Consider the following 22,475-nt stretch of genomic DNA (forward strand, 5'->3'; position numbering starts at 1 on the left):
ACAAGGGCTAGGAATCAAACCCTCAACTTCTGAGTTGGAATACGAACACTATGTAGAAAATGTGTCATACTGTACACGATCAACCCCACAATGTCACCACATTGACTAATTTAAGAAAAAAGGGTAAATATCTTAAAATGTAATTCAATCCTAACCGGTACAGTAAATTCTTGTGTTTTTAACATTGATGTCAGAAAACATGCGTATCACTTTAGTCAAGTTATTATGTACGATATGACGATAGACACATGATCAATATCAATATCAATAGAAATTGCCCTTGATATAATATTGCTAAAAACAATCAGAATGATGATAGGATTTGAGCTACAATTATGAGCACCTAACAGGAAATTTGGAGCACCGTGTTCTCAGTGCACAAGAACCATTTCTGTGAATGTTGTCCACCTAACAAGAGGTGCTGAACCACAGAAGAAGAAAGTGTATGAATGTGACTCAACCTGAACTTCGTTCAAATATAAGACGAGTACAATATATTTCCGGTGTTATTTGAACCCCACAACCTTTTCTTTTAAGGATCTTCTCATTGCTATCCGCCATCCTCCACCTGGGCAACATTCGCTACAAGAAAAAAACCTACAGGGATGACTCTATTGACATCTGTAACCCAGAGGTGTTGCCTGTGGTTTCAGAACTCCTGCAGGTATGACCACATCATGCTGTGCTGAAAAAGCAAAACACTCAAGTGTTTCTTATTGTCTGCTCAGTCTAATCAGCATGAATATTGAAAAAGTGGAATCTTGCCAAAAAGGTCCAAAGTAAACTACGGAACTGCTTATCCCAGCAACGAGATTTAAACATTATGCTGGACGCAACTGGAGCAAGATTGTTTTCTTCATCTTCAGCGGGATCTCATTTTAAACAGTACTAATCACCATTTTGACATGCAAAATGTTTGTCATTTCTTTAAGGTGTGCAATTGGTATCGCCCGTGTCTCTCAATTGCAGTGCTGTCCAGTTGCAGTAGTAATCCGTCATTGCTCATTAAGTCAGTCTTTTGCTGTTACTCTCTAAGCAGTTTCTGTAATTTCCTCAGAGTGTACAGGAGTTGATGAAAACAAATGACAGCTTCTGTCTATGATCTGTACTGACTTTTACTCAGTGATGAGAAGTTTTCCACAAATGTGATCTTGAGAGTAGATAATTGTTGTAAGGTAATTAGGATAGGGTTAATCATGGCTGGCCATCTTTTTTTAGAGTAATTATAATAATCTCCCCTAACAAAGTTCCATACTAGTTGTAGGACTTCAGAGTGACACTGATGTCAACGATTCAGTCATCCTGAACCTAAATATGCCTGAATGAATGTTGGCATTTAATTTAATAGCTGAGTTAAAGCGAAATCCTTGTGATAATCATAGATTTATTCTTGCACATTGTGGCTTCGAGCAGATTGAACGATTCTATTTGCTCAGGTCAAAGAGGAGATTCTGATTGAAGCGCTGACAACACGGAAGACTATTACCGTTGGAGAAAAGCTGATTGTCCCTTACAAACTGGCGGAGGTGAGCAATTCTCAATTTGTATCAACCATAAATAAATATTTGAGTCAGCCGTGGATGTACAAGACGATGGACAACTTGAAGCTGATTGCGGTTAAGCATGTTTATATGCTCAAGATGAGTGTCTTGGTGTATATAGCGTGTCTGGAGGCGCGTTGCCAACTCGGTAATGGCCTCGCCTCTCCAGCCTGACCTGGCTATGTTTACAGGACAGCTTGGACCCATACCGGATCTCCTCTTGCACTTTTGCTCTTGCTCTGACAATCTAGTATGACCGCACACATGAACTCGTGCTCAACACGTGCATGCACACACGCACGGACACGCACACAAACAGACGCAGGCTGTTGGTGTGTTTAGAGACGGGAAGGCATTTCAAGCCCCCGTACAGTGTTCATTGAGAACCCTACTCGTAAAACAAACAAAAGTCATGGTCTGCAGATGAGAGCCATCAGAATGAGGGAAAGGACAATGTGGACATACACAGCCAAACAAATGGATTAGATCACCAAATGTAAAGTTTATGCCAGAACTGTCTCATGTTTACAGCCTTGGTATTCACCAAGATATTTTTTGTGATGTTTAATAACCTTTTATGTGGAAACATTAAAATGAGGACGATTGTGCATTTTCTATCCACAATTGACAGTGTCCCAATTTAAGGTCTTTTTATTTTGATAGAATGCACAGATTTCAAAATACATCACATTTACCATTTACCACTTGTCGCAGTCTTATTAAAGGCAGTAAATTTTGCGAGGGCAGTTCTGTTAACGCAATGTTGAGTTGGGCTACCTGACCAAGACAACAGGGTTGGGGTGTTGCCACTAAGCAAGGGCCGCGAGGGCTACCGTCAACTTAGGAAGCTGCTGGTTTTATCCAAACACTATTGCGACTAGTTTACAAAAAGCAATTAGAACAGATCAAGTGATTTTTAGTGGTATTATTGGAAACACTGGGACCTCCGGAGCAGGCGATGTTACCCATTACTTTTCAAATTTACAGTTGCGGAACATTTTTATGGACTTGCATTCCTGAAGAGAAAAGGGTGTTTTAATAGATGAGTGCTGTGCTTCTGAGAAAAGTTCAAGTGAAATGACTCAAATATTTTTATGAAAAGGGAATATTTCTCATTTTCGTTCAACATGGTAACAGGTTCTAATACAGTCATATCCAAACAAGGTGTCAGTGGAAAACAATTTGTCTGAAAGTTTCTATTTTCTATTTTTTTTTTTTAAGTGCCTCGATCTATGCCAGGGACATGTCCTAAACTCATCTAATTAAATTTCTGAAGCATTTACAGAAAACGCAGCTGTAACCAACTGCCGTACATTTGACATAACTCAAATTTGATTCTGTTCAAAATTTGATGGTGACAAGAAAAACTGTTTGCAACCATTAAAGCCATTCGCTAACACTCGCATCACTTCACCAGTAAGTGCGATACCGCTTTAAGAGGTTGCCAAAACAAGAGTTATTATCATTCCAAAGAAAGTGTCCCAACATTGAGACTCGGCGTTTCCCATCAAAACTGTCACAACCTCCCACCCAATGATGTTTGGGTTCTCTTGCGATTGTTTTTGTTGCACACTGGGTGGTCTCTCGATAAAACTGCTCAATAAAACAACAATGCTAAACGGTAAACAAATTAATACAAGTTAAAACCTCAAAGACATCAGAGAAATTCTTGAGAGATTAGTCATTTGGGTAGAGTTGTGAAGTTGTTCCAACGTCTTCTAAATAATGAAAAGCTTTTGACTGATTAGAGAAAGAGGGAGAGCTTTACATTGATGTGTTCCTTGATTCATGTTTTCGATATTTAGAGTGACCTTTTCAAATCTTACTTGGCAGATTATTTGGGGTTAAAGCGAGCTGTTTGCTTTAAGTCACCACTCTAAAGTTTGTTTTCGACTCACCTTTACTTCGGAAAGGTCAAAGCTTTACGTCGGAAATGTGAATAATTTGGATAACCTCTATAATTTGACAAGGGGCCTTTTATTAAAAAAACCCACATTGTTTATGAAAACTTTATTCACCCAAGTTTGTGAATTCATGTTGAGATATTTATGTAAGTTACAAAAGTATTGAGCTATGCAGGATATTCATATAAGTCAAAGTCAAAGTCTGCTTTATTGTCAATTTCTTCACATGCCAAGACACACAAAGAAATCGAAATTACGTTCCCACTATCCCACGGTGACAAGACATAGTACACAATATACATACAAGTAAACAACACAAAAAAATAGAAACAAAAAGGCACAATCAATGAATAAATAAGAGTGATGAATAAATAATAAATAAACAAATACCATAATAAATAAGAGGAGCAAAAATGGAGCAAGTGTGCATACAGCAGACAGTCAGAATATACAGAAAACACAACAGAAAAAGGTGTAGTGGTAAATAAAACAGCATTGTAGAGCAGGAGGAAGCTGTTTAAGCCTCAAGAATGTTTAAGTGGCTTCGTACTCTAATCCGTGTACTCTTAATGTATGTTTGTGTATGAACTTGTAGGCGGGTACGGTGAGAGACTCCATGGCGAAGTCGCTATACAGTGCACTGTTTGACTGGATTGTCTTCAGAATCAACCATGCTCTGCTCAATATCAAGGATCTGGATGAACCCACCAAGGTAAGGAACAAAATACATGAAATTAGTCTGCCGTGATTGGTTGGCAACCAGTGAAGCCTGGATAGGCTCCAGGCTCTCTCTAGAGAAAACAGATGTTAAATTCAACTGTTAATTTAAGCCAAATTACCATTTAATGGTCTCATAGATCTTGTCCATCGGAGTGTTGGACATTTTTGGTTTTGAGGACTATGAGAACAACAGCTTTGAGCAGTTCTGCATCAACTTTGCCAATGAGCGTCTCCAGCACTACTTCAATCAGCACACCTTCAAACTGGAACAGGTGAGTGCACGCAACTCAACTCTATATATACAGCCACAGATACACTTTTCAACCATTTATTGATTGCCAAGAGAACATTGAAACTCGGTCAATATGTTCACTGTCCACACTTGAGCAGGAGCTTGCCACAGCTTCTCCCCCTGGTATCACACGCCACTCCTCCAGACCAATAGATCCATACCGTCACTAATATTTGTCCTCAAACAAAAATACATTTCTAGTAAGGCGAAGTATTTTAGTGTATGAGGTCTCGAGAAAAAGGCTGTAGGGATTTTCATTAAAAGTCACTGAGATGAAGTCTTTATTGGCTAAAGCTCTTTCCCATGGACACAGGAAAAATAACATGCACAGCCAAGCAATATTTGAAAAGCAAAACTGCCTGCGGTGCCTTCGGTTTTGTCTAGGAATAATTTTGTTGAGAGCTGAGCGCACTTTTTATGTTCCGTGTAGGAGGAGTACAGGGCGGAGGGCATCAGCTGGAGAACTATCGACTACATTGACAATACAGGCTGCATCAATCTCATCAGTAAGAAGCCCACAGCTTTGTTCCACCTCTTGGATGAAGAGTGCAAGTAAGTCCGCTGCTCAGTTCATTGAAAAACATTTGTTTTTTTTCATCCTCAGTTTTGTCTGTTGTATTTTATTGCGACCCACCATTTGGACACCAAAGTTCCTCCAGCTTTAAGAAGCTGCAAGGCATTGGGTCTGTGTTGTTTTGATTGAGCTCAGATTTCAAAGCCCCTGGTGTCTCATTCCTTGGCTCTTCCTGTAATCTGTTGATTTTCCGCAGCAGTTCTGGCTCTTGATAAGAAAGGGAGCAAGAGACCGTATGAGCTCCAATTGACTTGAAATGACGGCAGTGTCAGAAGATAAAATGTCCAACAGGTTAAAGATCAAATCGTTTTAACTCGTCTGGAAAAATAGTGGTTGCATCCTTTATCACTTTTGAATGAGATGAACACATATCAGGAATGAATTGACTGTTGCCAGTTGTGTGTTTGCAACGTGGCTTTAAACAATGTTTTCTTTGCAAAGATCCTGATCCCTCAAGATGTTTTCATTTGGAGTGCAGATGTCAAAAGCCATTGTTTTGCCATTTGCCAAGATTATTGCGTGTTAAAAACTTGTCTTTGATTTCAGCTTCCCACAAGCCACCAACCAGACATTGTTGGATAAGTTCAAGCGGCAGCATGACGGGAATAGGTACATCGAGTTCCCTGCTGTCATGGAGCCCGCCTTCATTATCAGACACTATGCTGGGAAGGTCAAGTATGGTGTCAAGGTTAGTATTAATCTAAGCCTCAGATTCTAAGGGTATAATTGTCCCACAATTTCTGGAATTCTCTTCAACGTTTGGAGACACCCTTCTTTAGAACCTACGTACATTCTGCAATTTTTCATTCCGTATTGGCTGGGTTGGGGGGTTATGGCAACATGGTAACTCCATCCATCGGTCCATCCATGCATCCATTTTCTATACCGCTTGTCTCCACGGGCAAGCATGTTTTTGGGATGTGGGAGGAAACCGGAGTTCCTGGAGAAAACCCATGCAGACACGGGGAGAACATGCAAACTCCAAACAGGGAGGGCCGGAGGTGGGAGCGAACCCGCACCCTCTGAACTGTGAGGCGGACGTTCTCACCAGTGTTTTACCGTGCCACCTCGGTAACACACTCACATCGCTCACTAACCTATGCAACTCAGTCTCAGAAAATCAATTACGCTAATTGTGAAGGCCTCAAAATCATCAACATTTACTCTAAATTAGCAGAAACAACAAACACATTGAGATTCATTAACAGTAACCACAAAGTGGTATCCTCGAATAAAAATCTAATAAAAAAACAGATCGCAGCACGCCAACAAGCCCTGTTTGCCTGGAGATGTACTCCTCCACTGGCTGTCAATCAAGGGCAGCAACTAAAGACCACACATCAGTAGTAGGTTATAGTAATGATTTCACCTTGTGTGCGATTTCTATTCGTGTATTTCCCCAGTTACTCATGTGATCTCTTACCAGTATTAATTCATTGTTGTGAGAAACTCTGAAATAATCCCATTTTAGATTTGAGAGTATGGTGGCAATCAGGCAGACCATACCATTATATTTACAAAACATTTGTCTCTCTGTGTCTTTGACACAGGATTTCAGGGAGAAGAACACCGACCATATGAGACCAGACATTGTGGCGCTGCTGAAGAGCAGCAAGAATGCCTTCATCTGCAGTCTGATCGGCATCGATCCGTCGGCCACCTTCCGCTGGGCGGTACTCAGGGCTTACTTCAGAGCCATGGTGGCTTTCAGACAGGCTGGGAAGAGGCACACCCCCAGGCGGGCCGGTGAGTGCAAATGGAAGTGCTATGACAGATGGATATTCATATACAATGACAAAAAACTTTGGTTTGGCACAATTAGACCTGGGTATTTAGCACATTGCAAAACGGATGCCTGGAGACTTACTTGATGTTGGTGATACTGAAAAAAAACAATCATGTGCTGTAAATACGCATCAAATTCAAAATATGGAGATCGAATCAAGTATTTGCATGATAATAGTTATCAGACAATAGTAGACTATTGTCTGTTGTTAGGAAACTTCCAACCAGAAGACAAAAAAGTGATTTAACGCCGACAAAATAGCATACATACCACACCGTTATGTCCCATTTGTTCATTGTAGGTGGCTTTTGTCACATCATGACATATTTGATGTTTCTCTAACTGTCGTTCCATAGTTTTTGTGCTCTGTTCTGTAGTCATATAGACATAATACATGTATTTATTTACTCCAGCTGTTCCTTTCCTTTATACTTTCTGTCAACGTGTGCCGCTTTTCTTCACTATAGAACATGTCCTTTGTTCTAAATTTGAAGTGCAGATGTTTATCCCGGTCTAGTGTACAACAAGTTACCGGTACAGCTATCATCATTTGCCTTTGCTTCAAATGTTTTTTCCGATCTTTAAAACTCCCAAATGAACACACACACACACAGACACACGCACACACACGCACACACACACACACACCAAACTCAAAGGGTTCACGAAATTGTCTTATTCCTCTCACTTGTTGAATTTATAAAAGGAAAGCCATGTGGTGTTCAACACTTATCCATAGAAGACATCTTGTGGAATGGCAAATAAAGCATCCAACTATTTCCATCAAATGCAGTTTCCAATGTCAAAACGTCTTGCACCAGTTTCTCTCCAGTAGACAACTGCATCTTTTTCTTCACTGTCTAATCTTTCGTTTGTCTCTCTTTTCCCTGTGTTGTATGTCCATGTGTTTCTTTCTCTCCTTGTTTCTCTTCTCATCTTGTTTTGCTTCTCCAAGGGCATGATGACGCTGCTCCCTGTGCAGTTTTGAACAGTGTGGATAGTTTTAGCTTTCTGCTGCACCCTGTGCATCAGAGAAGCTTAGAGATCCTGCAGAGATGCAAAGAGGAGAAGCACAGTAAGGCTGCCAAAGAAAAGAACCCCCCCTCCTTCTCTTCCTCCTCTACCTGTCAGCCCACAAACCACTGGGGAACTCGGGATGAGGCCAACCAACATCAACACAACTGCCCTTTACTCCGACTTGAATCAAGCCAAGAGAGATTGGAAGCATAACGGCCAAATTTAAGACAAGAGTTCACAGGCTTTATTAAGGATAGGGCGAGTACCGATACCAGGTATCTGTATCAGTGTAGATACCAGCCTCATTTCACCGGATCGGTTCTCGCAACATTGGCTGGTACCAGTATCGGCCACCCTATTACGGCCGTGCCAGTATCGTTTTACGATCAGAAAGTAGGAATTAGAAGAATAGAAAATTGCCATTAATCCCATACAATTTTAAGGAGAACTGCTATATTGGGATACAAAAGTCCTTTTAAAAAATGAGCTCTCATTATTTTGGGGGTAGATTTAATGTATCAAATACTACCTCTCGGCTCCATCGGCTGCTTAATTATTGTACGCATACCTGTTTTTGTTATTAGACTAGATGCCGGTTGGTCTCCTCTGTCCCCCCCACCTGTCTCCCCCTTCCTTCTTGCATTTTCAGCTGAATGCTTTGTTTTCCCGCTGTTTTCACCTTATGATGTTCACAAGCATGTCATGCCACTGAAATGTCAGTAGCTAGCAAAGAAATGCATGTTTCCATTGCTTTGTCAAAACACACTGCTACTGCTAGGCAACCATCACTGGCGCTTCCATATCCACCTTTGACCTTTTTTGCCCTCAAGCACTGTTACTTGTCTACAGATTCGTTCCCATGTCGCACAACTACACATGCTCGTGATGATGATTGATGACTGATGCATCACAGACACCGAACAACAACATTATGACCTCTTAAAATAATATTAAATGATGTCTCATATGTTTGAGTCTGTCATTGGACAAAATGAGGTAACCAAAAGCTAGACATAACTCATTGTGCAGTACAGTACTACACAGCTCTACCCCACTGCAAAGTTCAACCAAAAAAATAAACTGTACAATTATGACATCTCTGACAGCGTCACTTAAAGTGAACATTATTATTTCACAAAAGCCATAATATTTGATACAGCTCTAGTAATAGATATCAAACTAGTTTAGTTGGTCAGTGTATGTGTGTGTATTCCTGCCGCTTATGTTCTTTCTTAGTCAGTGCTTTATACATAGTAGACCTCAAGGTTTTTATTTCCTACACACGCCACTTTCATGGGTCTTTTGTCATGATCTATCTTTTTGTTCTGTACCGTCCTGCAGCTGCCGATGAGAGGGAAAATGTACAAATTGATGAGACTGAAAACGGTATACAGTACTGTCATAAGGCATCTGATGTCTCGTTTCTAGTTAGGCTTACATGCTTTATAGCAGTTGAACTTCTCAACACTTTTAATTGCCATTCAAAATATGTTCCTTGAAAAAGTGTAAGCTTATCACTGCTTTGCCATCACACTTTTTAATATTAGGACTATTACACCATGAGAGCACAATGCTGTTTTGAGTTTTAGAACGGCAAAAGAAAAACATTGGGGCCAAAAGCACTCTTCTATAATTTGACACTAACAAGAGTAACTCATTTTAACCTTCATCTCTAAAAGAAAGCACTTGCACTGAAGAGGCACATAACAAACTACAATAACACTGAAGTCTTGTCGAATGATTTAGATTTGAGTTTGTGAATGAAAGTCATGTGATGCTGACACAACACTGTCTGTTGGTGAACAGGTGTGAGCAGGAGGAGTGCACGCACGCCTCTGTCAGACCATCAGGGGAGCAACACCATCAATGAAAAATCTCCACGGTAAGACTCAATTGTTACATTCAGACTATCTGTTGCATTTGGCATATTTCTGATCCCCGTTCAATTACATTTACCATTATACAAAATAGGATATGTCAAGCTCGAGAAGAATGTACAGTATTTTTATGTTCACATAAATTTGTCCATTCCACGATGAACTGTCATGGTTGTTAAGATAATGCGTTTGTACTACCGTATTTTCCGGACTATAAGGCGCACCTAAAAACCTAAAATTTTCTCAAAAGCCGACAGTGCGCCTTATAGTCCGGTGCGCCTTATTTATGGACCAAATTTCTAAATTTAAACTGGCCTGAAGCATTGTGTCATGAAATCGATCATAAGTGGCCCGCTGAAGGTTATGAATCAAAAAGACGATGGATCATTATTTTGTGATTATAAAGTAATTTGTTGCGTCTGAAGTTGAAATAAGATAAAATGGAGAATGATTTGATTTGGATTACAAAAATGACATGATGCATTAATGGTCCGCCTTATAGTCCGGTGCGCATTATATAAGGACAACATTTTAAAATGGGCCATTCATTGAAGGTGCGCCTTATCGTCCGGAAAATACGGTACATAAATGTTTCTTCTATGTATTTTGCGGACAGGTCAGTCTTTATAAAAAAATAAAAAAATTAAAAAAATCCCTCCTGTAAATGATCACAAGAGGTGTTGGAAGCGATCCGTTACGATGAGACCATTAAGCGTGCTTTGGTCCCAGGTGGTGGCTGTCACACTGTCCCACTGAGACTCTGAAGCAGTACTTCTCTAATTAGCAGTGGACCATCAGGATTAGTCATTCACGGCTAGTAGCGCTGACTGGTAGCGCAGAGCAACCCGCCTAAGCCCACTTTTGTTAGGCACTGTCAGAGGGTGTGTTAAATCCACCCCTTAATTAGATTTGCAACCTCTGCCCACTCTTTTTTTGGTCTCCTTTCCTCACATTCACACGCTCTCTTCTCTCCAAATTAATTGAGCAGCTGCTTCCTCAGTGATGTAAAGTCACAGCTATGTGTTGGTGAGAAGTGCCTAGGGTGGGATAAATATTCAGTCCCGACAGGGTGCTTGTCAGCTGGACTGCACGGTGCACACTGCAGTGCTTTATGGGGCTCTCGCAGAGACAAGTTAACACAAAAGCCATATTGTGCATCATCGTTTACTCGAGCCGATGATCGGCTGGGGAGAAATTCTTTTTAAGATTTTAGGCCAGAGGTGATCAGATGATTTGTGCTTGTTCTTTATTCAATATTGCAGTTTGTAGTTTCTGCTTAGCAGATGGCCCGTTTGAATGCTGCAACAGTTTTGCTACTTTGCATGTCATCAAATCACATTCACTGTTGCTCTGGTATTCTGGATAAGACGGGATGAATTGGTGTCCTGGTAGCCTGATATTTTGGAGAAGGCTTCCACTCTAATGCAGGCATCTAATGCTTTAAGTTTATGGGAGTGAAATGATGCAATTTAATTAGGATAATAGACAGTATGACTTCAGTAAACTTATTAACACCAAGAAAGAATAGATGAATCCCAAATAATATAAGTTTGCTGTTTGCTTTACCATAGAGATTCTCCGGGCCTCGCATGTAATGGACGTGTGGGTCGACAGAGCCGCTTCTCGTCCTGCAGCTCCACCACAGACGAAGACGGCGTCTTTATCAACTCTGCCAGCAGCAAGCTTCTGGAGCGAGCCCATGACATTCTCATGTGAGCACCTTCCTTTTTTGGAAATGAAAGAAAAAAAAACGTACTCATGGTAAATTGAAGAGTAGGTTTTGTAAAGGTATGGATTTCAAAGTGAGTGATTTTTGTGCCCTGTGATTGACTGGTGACAAATCTAGGGTCTTTGCCACCTCTGGACTGGTCTGATACCCTTATGTGACATGTGGTCTCGAATTTTGCGTAATAAACAAGACTAATTAGGATCTATTGATTTTAATTTGTCACTGAAAGCATGACACCTGATTGATTCCTTTTTATACTTTTTACACACAGGAGGAACAAAAACTACAAAGCCAAGCCAGTTTTTCCAAAGGTTAGCTGACAATTTCTCTTCTCATATTTTTGATAAAAGTATGGAGTGTTTATGTAGTGTGCCCTGATTGTCACTTACAGCACTTATTGAATGTCAAGTCACTGAAGTACCTCAGCAACCTGACGCTTCACGACCGCATCACCAAGTCGCTGCTTCACCTTCACAAAAAGAAGAAACCACCCAGTATCAGTGCACAGTTTCAGGTCAGCCACAAAATGCTTGAACAGCCAGTCTTATTAAAGTGCAGTCTTTCCATTATGCTTTTCACGTAGACCTTCAAATATCAGATGTCTGTCAGTTCAAAACATTTTGAGAGTCTTGCTGGGATTACGCGATCTGACTACGACAGCGCAATGTTATTGGTTGTTAAGTTTAGTGCTGGTGGTGATACCAGGGCATCGTTGCCACATCATGGTTTTTGTGCCCACCGCACCTTTGATATTTTAAGTTACCTTTAAAATGATAGCATTTGTGCTGAGGAACATTATGGATGGCGCCGCCTGATGCATCAGCCGTACACATCGGTTCCAGAATCAGTTTGAATGCACCAGGTAATACGAAGCGTGAGATTAGAGGAAGTGGAAGAAGCAAAGACAACATTATCAGCGTCATCGCTCAGCAGCCACGTTTGCTAAGAGGACGGCGGAGTCATTTTGACACCCATCGGGTGATAAAGGTACCATTAACATAAAATAGTGTCCAGGCGGTTTGTGACGGTTCTGACATACAATATTTCGACACAAACACAATTGACACGCTCGGTTACTGGAACCTGATTGTATTTTTTAATTGTGGCCTTGAGTTGTTTGCTTCAAGTTGTTTACTATACGTTTCTTTGTGACGATGAGTTTCGAATCGTGACTTGGCAATTTGAGTCTGCGGTAGAGTCAAACTGTTGTCGTCAATTATTCATTGTGAGACCCTAATTTAAGTAACCGTCTTGAGGGCAAGTCACTGTTTTGAAGTTTCACTGAATGTGCTGATATCCAGCGAGATATGTTGAGTAGTGCATATCCCATTGACATTCCGACCTCTTGGTTTTTTAAGTGTGACTTGCGAGTTCATCTTACAGGAAATATTTGGTTGAATTAGCATTTGTAAAACGGCAGGGGATTCCGACTTTATAGAGTTTCCACTGAACAGTTAAGAAAACCACGCACAAAGTGCTATTTGCTGATTTTCTGTTTTCTTTGCGAGAGATGGTTGTTGGTAACGGTGCAATGAGAGCTGCTGGCCCGAGTGCGTGGATGACTTCACTTCCCACATCCTGTGCTGTACTGATTGCTTTAATCTCCCATGGAGGAGGCAGAGACTGAATTCCACTCGCAGCTGACGCAGGCTCACATACACACACAGATGAACGAACACATGGCACACTCTGCAATGATTCCTAAAAAGCATCATCAAACCTTTTACTGCTTTTACTCTGTTTAATTTGATGTCTTGTGTGTGTGTCCTATTGTGCAGGCCTCTCTCAATAAGCTAATGGAGACTCTGGGTCAGTCTGAGCCTTATTTTGTCAAGTGCATCCGTTCCAATGCTGACAAGGTAAAGCAAGAGCAACTTGGACTGCAGCCACTTGATTGTTTAGTTTCCCCCAAAGCATATGAAGTACTCGAGGGCTGTTGATCATTTCCTGTTCTTCTCCTTTTCGCCCTCCACCGCCTGTTGCTCCCTCTTGTGTCATTGTCTGTGCGTTTCCGTTGCTCCAACTTCCACTTTGCCTTTTGCAGCTGCCCTTGCGGTTTAATGACAACCTGGTGCTGAGGCAGCTGCGTTACACGGGTATGCTGGAGACTGTGCGCATCCGACAATCAGGCTACAACATCAAGTACAGCTTTAAGGTAACATCGGTGTCACGATCCCATTGCGGCGACAACACGCTGTGGACCGTGAGCCATTTCATATCAAGTTTGAATGTTTAAAGTGGAACAGTGCAGTCCAGCTCGCAATACTGGGTTCCTAGATGGGATGGCCCAGCTCTGGAAAAACGTTGGGCTCAAGGGCGCTATGTATTTTTCGAACGGGCTTCTGTGTCAGGTCATTTTAAAATAATGGGTAGAATAATAGATAGTTAAATGTACCCTTATCATTCTTACTTCCAATACTGAAATAAGTAGTTGCCACTCTTTTGTAATTATATTTGTTTGATCTAAGTTGATTAGAATTAAACTAATATATATTATAATAAATGAATACATACTGAAAATAAATCAAATGTTTTTGTTTACATTAAATCAAAACAATTGTTTAATGAGATGAATGAATTCAAAAAATGCGGTTGCCACTCACACAATGTCAGTACACTCTGTACGCAGCAATGGTTATTTCAAAGTTCTATTTAAACAAAGATGAGTTGAGTTGATAACAACAATAATGTCCAGTAGAAGGGGGCCGGTTGCAGACTATATTAGATTCTTTTTTATTTATGTGAACAGTTTGACAAGAGTGGTGACCTGCCATCGAACTCGGAGCATTGTGACACAATTAAGGACACAAAAGCATTTTGTGTTCTTTCGTCTCGGTTTGTGGCTGTTTTATTTTAAGAAGACAAGCTGTGTTTTGTTAAATCTTTGTGAAACCGATGATTATCTGAATGGAACAGTGACGAAAGATGTTTTTTTTTTTAAATATCCAATTTACATTGCCCAAAATGCATTATACTGAAGTGAACCGAAGCATGGAAACAAGGCTTTAAAACGGTCGATATTCAAAAAGTCTACTTGTCTCCCCAGCCACAGAAAACATTATTCATCTTTTCCCACAAGCTAAGTAGTGAACAATGTGACTAGTTTATGTATAAAATTGATGGTTATCTGTGGTTTAGAAAACCCTCAATGAGCCAAAGTTTAGCCAGTAAACGGGCTGCATCTGCGTATCATATTAACATTTTTTTCCTTCTCTGCAAGCATGTGCTGGCCAGAACACAGATGTACCATCAATCTCACTGTTCAAAACCCCCAAAGCTTGAAGGATATTTGACACTCATTTTTCCACAAGTCTCGGGCAGTGAAGACTCATCCAAAAAAAAAGTTTTGCTGATGTTGCTGAAATACGAGTTGACTTTGTGCCGTATAAATATGTTCGAATGACGTCAGAGACAATCCAGCGTGATGGAGGCTCATTGCATTCTCTTATCTATTGCCATTTTGCGGTTTTGGGTGTAAATTTGTGCCAAAGCTTTCATGGCATTTAGAAGTTGGAAGCAAAGATTAAGTAGCAGGCGATTCTCCCATTTAGGCTTCTGACACACCCACCATTGCATAACCCCGAAATTTGTGCAAAACCCTCAGAGAGGCATGGTTCGGTGAAATACCAGGGTGACCCTACTTGTTTTAATTCATTTAAATGTGAAATGAGCTTGTGGATCCAGAAGTTCTACTGATCCTCACCAGTGACGTGTGCACAGCTTATCTACAGGCTACTTTGAAGGCGCATGCCTTGTTTCATTGCCATTCACAAATTCCCCTATAAAGACAGCTCATAAATTGCTTTAGGCAAACGTGCCTTGATTGGTGGCAAAGGTTGGAGGAGATTGCTCAACTGATCTCAACCAACGTATACAAAGGAGCGTCTTTTAACTTCACACGGAACTAAACTCATCCAAGAAAAACCTTCCTGCAGTTGAAAGCCCAACTCAAACAGCAGGAAATGAAACAAGAGTTTGATGACAGTGGGTTGGTAATTCAGAGCTAACTATATTGAATGTCATCAGAGGTGATATGGAGGCGGACCCAATTTTGTGGTCTGTGAATGTTCTGGCCATAATTACCGACATTTTTCGGTGAAGTGAGCGAGCCTCATGAAAGTAGCCTTTATGATGAGGTTACATCGATAACTTGAGCATCACTGTTCATCATTTGCCAGACATTCATCCAGACATATTTAGCGCTGCGGTCAACCCTAATGACAAATATCCTTGGCATGATATCATGTTCACAGATTTGATTGTGTCCTGACTCCTTGGAACAGAGCTTGTCCATTGTCTTGACCATTTTGCAACACTCCCACATGCTTATAATTGTATAAACACGGCATCGGTTTCCCCATCCACCCCCGACAGCTTAGGATGCAGTGGATCGGAGCCACACAATGGGCCTCAGTTTGAAGAGGGTTAGGCCTTCAGCGGAGTTACACCACGATGACCTGCAAAAATGAACAACGGAGGCTTTCACCTGTTCCTTTGCAGCGTCTGCTTTAGTCAAGTGATGCTTTATCAAGAATGCTCAATGTCTGTGTCTTGTGTTAGGGATATATTTCTGCAAGGCCACAGGGATGTATAGTTGTATAGTTTTTATACTAACAATTCTGAAATGTATTTTTGTTTTTCTAGAAAGCAACTATGCCAGTTGTCTAAGTTTGGACTGGGTTAACCAAAATAAGCATTTTTCTTTCTTTTGTGCCCTTCATAGGATTTTGTCCATCACTTCTATGTGCTGCTCCCAGAGAGCATCAATACCAGCAGAGAGAACATCCAACACTGGCTGGACCAGCTGGACCTGGAACCAGATGGCTATCAAGTGGGCAAGACAATGGTATAGTTGCGCCTTCCTCTCTTGACACGCCCTTTTATGGATTTTAGATGGCATACGGTTGTGATATGCCAATCATATTGCACATTGAACCAATCAATGTAGTTCACAAGGATTCATGAAGCACAAGCAAAATATTGTGAGAATGCTATCAGGATAATAGTGTTAAAAATGCTCTGCACATTGAGTTAAAAGGAGGACTACATAACTGATGGAAGTTGTCTTAGTCGAAGGATTTAATTAAGTCCGTGCCCCATCTTGGGAGGGTGTGTGTTCTCACCATGGATAGGGTCCACGTCTTGAGGGTGCTGCCTATATAATTACAAGTTCATACCTGACATTTTTGTGGCCATGTGTCAGAGATGTCAGATGTTTGTGTGCACAGACTAAGGGGGAGTCTCCAACCTCTACCTTTCTTAAGCCGTCGTTACCTTACGCTAACTTGGCGGTGCTCCCTCCACTCAGGTGTTTCTGCGGGAGGCAGAGCGTCAGCATCTACAGGCCAAACTTCACGGTGAGGTTCTCAGGCTCATCGTCATGCTTCAACAACGGTTCAGAGCACGGTTGGAGAGGAAGCAGTTCCTTAGAATGAGAGCAGCGGCAGTCTGCATCCAGGTATCGCTTCTTTCTGTGTCTGCTTAACTTTTATTGTATTCATTTCCTGAGTTCATTTTTATAGATGGGAAATTATTATGCATGATGGACTGAGTTGTGTGTGCTTGGATAAAATCGTAACTGTTCGACGATAGTTTGATATATCGTTGTCATCTAAATGAGCAGTCATTTCATGTGTCTGTCTTTGGATTTTTTGTGATGAGAAATTTATAATCCTGCCTTTTAAGAACTATTTCTGAATATTGTCAATGAAAGACCTTATAGTATTATACTTTGAGCTTTTTTTTTTTACTAGTTTTGAAACACTTTGTTTGGAATCTTTTGACCTTGTATTGTTTCCAAACTAAAATCTCATTAACATATCATCTTTGTTGACAGTATACTAGCAAATGACTTCTGACAAACTACAGATAAAATAAATGTCCTTTTGATTACCCCCGCATTTTATTTTTTGACCTTGTCAACCGTCATCTTGTCTTCCATTTCCAAAACAGCAAGGAATCTTCAAAATATACACCATTGCACATAGTTTCAATAATTTCATTTTTAGGGACAATCCTGTGTGTTTTACTTTTTAGTCCCTTTTGACGCAGTGTAATGATTACATTGTTTCCCAATTACTCACATGGAATTAATTCATCCACAACAGCAGATTTTTGTCCAAGTTCATAAGCAACAGTGTATTCTATGAAAAAAATAATGACTACCGTTTTTTTCCATGTATAATGCACCCGCATGTATAATACGCACCCTAAAAATGTCATGTCGATGCTGGAAAAAAAGCCTGTACCCATGTACAATACACACCCAAATTTTGACTCCTACTTAAGTCCGGAAACGTAAAATTATTTCAGAAAAAAGATCATCTTTGGGAACAACCGGAGGTTATTCTGCCGGTCAGTATCACTGCGCATGCGCTAGCAAACTCGATAGCGAAGAAATGTTTCGGATTTGTGTACGGTACATTGCGACAGCAAACGAGCAGGTGATCGAGCAGGCGTCTGATACGAGAGCATTGTGTTCGTATGGAGCGTGTTTGAAGTGAACAGCAGAGAAGAAAGCGCATCTGTAATGGCGGCCTCCGTATCATATCAAAAAATGTTTGTTTTTTTGTACCCATGTATAATGCGCACCCCAGATTTTAGGACAATAAATTAGTTAAATTTTGCTCATTATACATGGAAAAGAACGGTAATATTAAAATGAAAAACAAATAATATTCCCCTATTGTTTTTTTTTTCTTGACAGAAATGGTGGCGCCTGTACCGACCCATGGACAGTGAGGAAGAGCAAATAGAGCAGAATGCACATGAGGAGGCAGCATTGTGTCTGCAGACACATTGGCGGGGTTACCGGGAGCGTCAAAGGTTCACTTTGTGGAAAGAGGCCGCGTTGGTACTTCAGAGGGCATGGCGACTGTGGCTGTCTCGACGCTATACAGCAGCTCTGGTCGTTCAGACGGCCTGGCGCTGTCATTGGGCCAGAGAGGCCTACTTGCGCCTTTATGCTACTACGGTGCGCCTCCAGGCTACAATCCGAGGCTATCTTGCTCGGCAACGGTAAGACCGAGAACAGAGGTGAAACACCCATTGGTTTTTGGGATTTTTTTTTTTTTAGTAGTTTGTTGCGTCTGAAGTTGAAATAAAAAAGATAAAATGGAGAATGATTTGATTTGGATTAAAAATCTGACATGATGCATTAATGGTGCGCCTTATAGTCTTGTGCGCCTTATATAAGGACAAAGTTTTCAAATGGGCCATTCATTTAAGATGCGCCTTATAGTCCGGAAAATACGGTATATTGAACATTTGCACAATGGTTTTAGAGTGTACTTGGTCAATGTGCAGCATTTCATTATGAGCAAGCCCACAAAGCAGCTCAATAATCAGTTGATCCACTGAAAGCAAACATTTTCATATAAGCCTCTAACTCCAGTGAAATCTTTTGAAGTTTGCTGAAGTTTGATTTGACCACACTGAGCTGTGTTCATAACAGAGTGTAAACTAATATGGCAAGATTGAATTTTGAATGCGCTAAACCTGTTCTTGTATCCTTTCATTTACCAGCTTCGGGGAATTGACCAAACAGAAGCTGAGGGAGAAGAAGGAGCAACTACAGAATGGACAGGTGAGATTTTCACCAGAAGAGGAGCCCCATGAGAGAGTGATGGGTTTGGACCTTAGCACTTGGGAGGACCACTCCTTCGAAGAACGGGAAAGGACACTGGATATCCGTGGCAACAAGGATGGAGAGTTCAAGGAAGAAGGAATAGGAGGAGAATATGCCCCCTCACCTACACAGCACTCCGAGTCACCTCCCTCAGTAACTCCATGCGCAGTCGTGGTGCGAGAGAAGCTCAGAGCAGCTGATGAGCTCAGCCAGAAAGCCACACGCGCCAAGAGAGAGAGTCGGCGAATGCGAGAGTTGGAGCAAGCCAAATTCAGTCTGGAGCTCCTCAAGGTCCGTGCGACCTGCGGTGGAAGCTCGCCCACCGCTGAGGAAAGGCGCTGGTCTGTTGAACTGGTGCCCTCCATCACACCCCCTCTGTGTTCACCACAGGGCACACCTGACAGTCAGAGCTCCAAAGGCAGCTTTGAACTTTTGAGTATCGAAGATGCTCCCAAAGCCACAGAGGAAGTGACTGACAGTGAGGACCTGTGCTCGCCAATCGGCTCACCCGGAGCACTGTCGGACCCAAGCGACGACTTTCTCTCCATAAGCCCTAAGAGAGAGCAACTCAATAGGGTGCCGGCTACAGATGCCGGAGGCCATTTTCAGGAACAAACGGAACCTACCGTCTCCTCTACACATCCGTCCAAACTTGAGAACTACCTCCCGACCTTTTACGTCCCTGCTAATAAGAGTAGCAATGTCATTCCGAGTAATCCAACCGGGGCACCTGTACACGTTCAGTCTTCAATAGAAAGGCATGAGTCAACCTGTAGGCCGGTGGTGGTGGTGATCAGCATGCAGAAGGAAACCCCAGTGAGCGATGAGTTGAGCGAGCTGGTCCATCCCTGTACCAAGGTTGGTGAGTCAGGGTCTCGGAAGGAGACGCCTGGGCAAGTTCCAGCTCCGGCGCCTTGCGTACCACAGCCCGTTTCCACTGTCGATCAGGTCGTCTTTGAAAAGCTGGTGCGGTTGAACGAGGAGAAGGAGGAGAGGCAGCGTAACCAGAAACAGCAGAATGAGAGGGAAATGATGGAGCAGATAAGACAACAGAAGGAAGCGTTGGAGCGTCAGCGCATTTACTTTGCTCAATATGAGAGAGACATGTTTGACAAACAGAGGGGAGAGGCTCTGCGGAAGATACAGCGGAGTCGGCAGAGTGAACAAGATGATGGTGGGCCTGCCACCTCGAGCAAACCGCCTAGACCCAGATCTCTGCTCATTGAGGGAACATCGGAGATAATTCCTCCTAAGAGAACCCAGTCGGAATCTTCTGACCCTTCGGTATACTCCCCACAAGGACGGGGTGTCCCCTATGGTGACGCTATTCCCCAGGTACTTCCTCCACCTGCCTCCGCCCCCACAGAGCGCCGTAAGGAAGGCAAGTCTGCTGCGGAGGGCTGGGCACCCAAACTCACCTTGCAGTCCAAAGATGGAGCAACCAGAATGAGAGCAGCCAACAAGAAAGTGCAGCCTGGTCATGGCTCCGCAGTGAGTCAATCAGCCAAACCGGGAAACATCTTCTTCTCTCCCAAGGACAAAGTAACATTTGTCACAAGTAACAAGTAAGTATCAAAATAATAAACTACTAGCGGGCGAGCGGGCAGGTTGGGTGGATGACAAACTGACACTGTTTATGTAATTTACCGTGAGATGTTCTATCAAGAGCTCCCACTTGAACCAGATAAGACATCATGTAACTTTAGTACTGGCCAATTTATCCTTTATGTCTATGTATTTATTGTTTTTTTTTCATCCTTAAATATTCTCACTTCAGATACGACAGCGGTAACGCCACTAAAGGCACGCCTCAAGCTGTCCCGACAGAGCGGCCTGCATTTTCCAGACTGCCTAAAGGAGCAAAAACACGTGATGTAAGCCAAGTTACAATTTTGGTTGTTTTTATTTCAATAGATGTGGTTGAAATCATTTTGATGCTTAGATTGAGTGAGTGGACAATGTGCATTTTGGGTGGCCTGTTTCTGTGTAGCACCAAAAGTGGTGATGCGCAAACCTGTAGAAGAAGGTTTATGACAGCATCTGGGTTCTATCCTCTTGCTATTTCAACATGCTGTTATCGCTTCCGCTGAACTCCAGGTGGGCAGAGTGGGGCACAAAAAGAAAGCCCGAATGTCACGGACTCGCTCAGATTTCCTCACCCGCGCCCCCGTCCTTTCTGTTGGGGGCGATTCAGATGAGGATGACTATGAGGCCACCAGCCCCCCCCATCAGTCCCCCCTACCCCTCTGCAAGCAGAGCTCCACAGAGGAAGGCCTAGGAGGCTCTTCCTGTTTTAGTGACTCCGAAATGGTAACAGGTCCCACCTATGCCATCGCTGGCCTTGGCTATGCTCTTTTCTTCTGCTTCTTTTTTTCCTAACCCCCAAACCCACCACCCCCACCCCAACCCCACCCTTCACAGCATAGAGACCTCACACTTCTTTATCCTGAGCTTCAACATCTGTTTCATTTAAATGACTCAGTGGATGACACATTGTGAAAAGCCCCAAAATATTTTGCATTGTAATAAACTGTCATCAGAAGGTGAAAACATCTGTTGTAAAATGAGTTTAATTTATGGATTGGAGGATCACTCCGCCTCCCTTTCAACAGTAAATGTCTATCAACAGTAAATGTTAACTTGACTAGCGATGGAAGGTGGGCAGTTCCGCAAATGTGTTTTTCCCCAGACCTACAACTAAACTTTTAGTGGATTTATTAACAACTTTCCAACTAACAACTTTTCCTTAAATTCTCACAGGTGTTTCTGCAGTTTTTTGTAGATTTTTTTGCAAAATGTGCATGTCACTGAATTTGTCAACTCTGAATTCTTAGATGATTAAATTTATCAGTTACTCTTTGGGGGGGGTTTATTGGCATGATGGAAGAGAAAAAAGGATGTGCTACTTTACTGCTATGCTGCCGTCTACTGGCAGGTCGTGATATAGACTTATGCTTTGGTCTTGGCCCAATACTTTTAAACCTTTACACACGTTTTTATTCCAGCCTGCAGGCTCAGAGGGAAACAAGGATCTACACAAAGTTATGTCGTCGGGAGATCTGAGAAAAGTGAACTCTCTGCGCAAGAACTCGCAGGACGGAAGGTTTGTCGTTTCCCTGGACTTTACTGGAAGTAACAAAAAATGGAAATCAGCATTGACATCTTGTACCTTTGAAACACAATTTTATGCACGGATCACAGTCAGTAGTTGTTGTGTACTTTGATTTTTTAGCAGAGTTCGTGGGAAGATGCGCTTCTGGGGCAAGACCAAACACGGTGATAAGAAAGCCTCCAGAGAGAAGCTGATTTATGGGGGTGACTCCTTGGAAGGAGACATTGGAGACAGCGGGCCATTGCTAAGAGAAGGTCTTCACAATCAATTTCATGTTTGGATTTGTTTTCCAATGG

At 42.0% G+C, this 22,475-nt stretch overlaps 1 protein-coding gene across 10 annotated transcripts in view; it reads left to right on the forward strand.

Annotated features, from left to right (window-relative positions):
* Window positions 1-22,475, forward strand: part of myo9aa (myosin IXAa) — a 68,120-nt gene that overhangs the window by 37,725 nt on the left and 7,920 nt on the right. For 5 of the 10 annotated variants that reach the window (XM_061277444.1, XM_061277434.1, XM_061277438.1 and 2 more), the window contains 22 exons: window positions 538-664; window positions 1,437-1,526; window positions 4,041-4,157; window positions 4,303-4,437; window positions 4,888-5,009; window positions 5,578-5,719; window positions 6,582-6,777; window positions 7,773-7,892; window positions 9,641-9,716; window positions 11,283-11,423; window positions 11,712-11,751; window positions 11,832-11,954; window positions 13,219-13,299; window positions 13,485-13,595; window positions 16,164-16,286; window positions 16,749-16,898; window positions 18,147-18,457; window positions 18,965-20,632; window positions 20,845-20,941; window positions 21,165-21,377; window positions 22,073-22,170; window positions 22,300-22,433. In XM_061277444.1, the coding sequence (XP_061133428.1) occupies window positions 538-664; window positions 1,437-1,526; window positions 4,041-4,157; window positions 4,303-4,437; window positions 4,888-5,009; window positions 5,578-5,719; window positions 6,582-6,777; window positions 7,773-7,892; window positions 9,641-9,716; window positions 11,283-11,423; window positions 11,712-11,751; window positions 11,832-11,954; window positions 13,219-13,299; window positions 13,485-13,595; window positions 16,164-16,286; window positions 16,749-16,898; window positions 18,147-18,457; window positions 18,965-20,632; window positions 20,845-20,941; window positions 21,165-21,377; window positions 22,073-22,170; window positions 22,300-22,433 (4,415 nt within the window). The remainder of the gene's footprint in view (window positions 1-537; window positions 665-1,436; window positions 1,527-4,040; window positions 4,158-4,302; window positions 4,438-4,887; window positions 5,010-5,577; window positions 5,720-6,581; window positions 6,778-7,772; window positions 7,893-9,640; window positions 9,717-11,282; window positions 11,424-11,711; window positions 11,752-11,831; window positions 11,955-13,218; window positions 13,300-13,484; window positions 13,596-16,163; window positions 16,287-16,748; window positions 16,899-18,146; window positions 18,458-18,964; window positions 20,633-20,844; window positions 20,942-21,164; window positions 21,378-22,072; window positions 22,171-22,299; window positions 22,434-22,475) is intronic. The other 5 variants (XM_061277437.1, XM_061277439.1, XM_061277442.1 and 2 more) reach the window with 4 other exon arrangements.

Source organism: Syngnathus typhle, linkage group LG4, assembly GCF_033458585.1.
Source record: "Syngnathus typhle isolate RoL2023-S1 ecotype Sweden linkage group LG4, RoL_Styp_1.0, whole genome shotgun sequence".
Taxonomy (NCBI): domain Eukaryota; kingdom Metazoa; phylum Chordata; class Actinopteri; order Syngnathiformes; family Syngnathidae; genus Syngnathus; species Syngnathus typhle.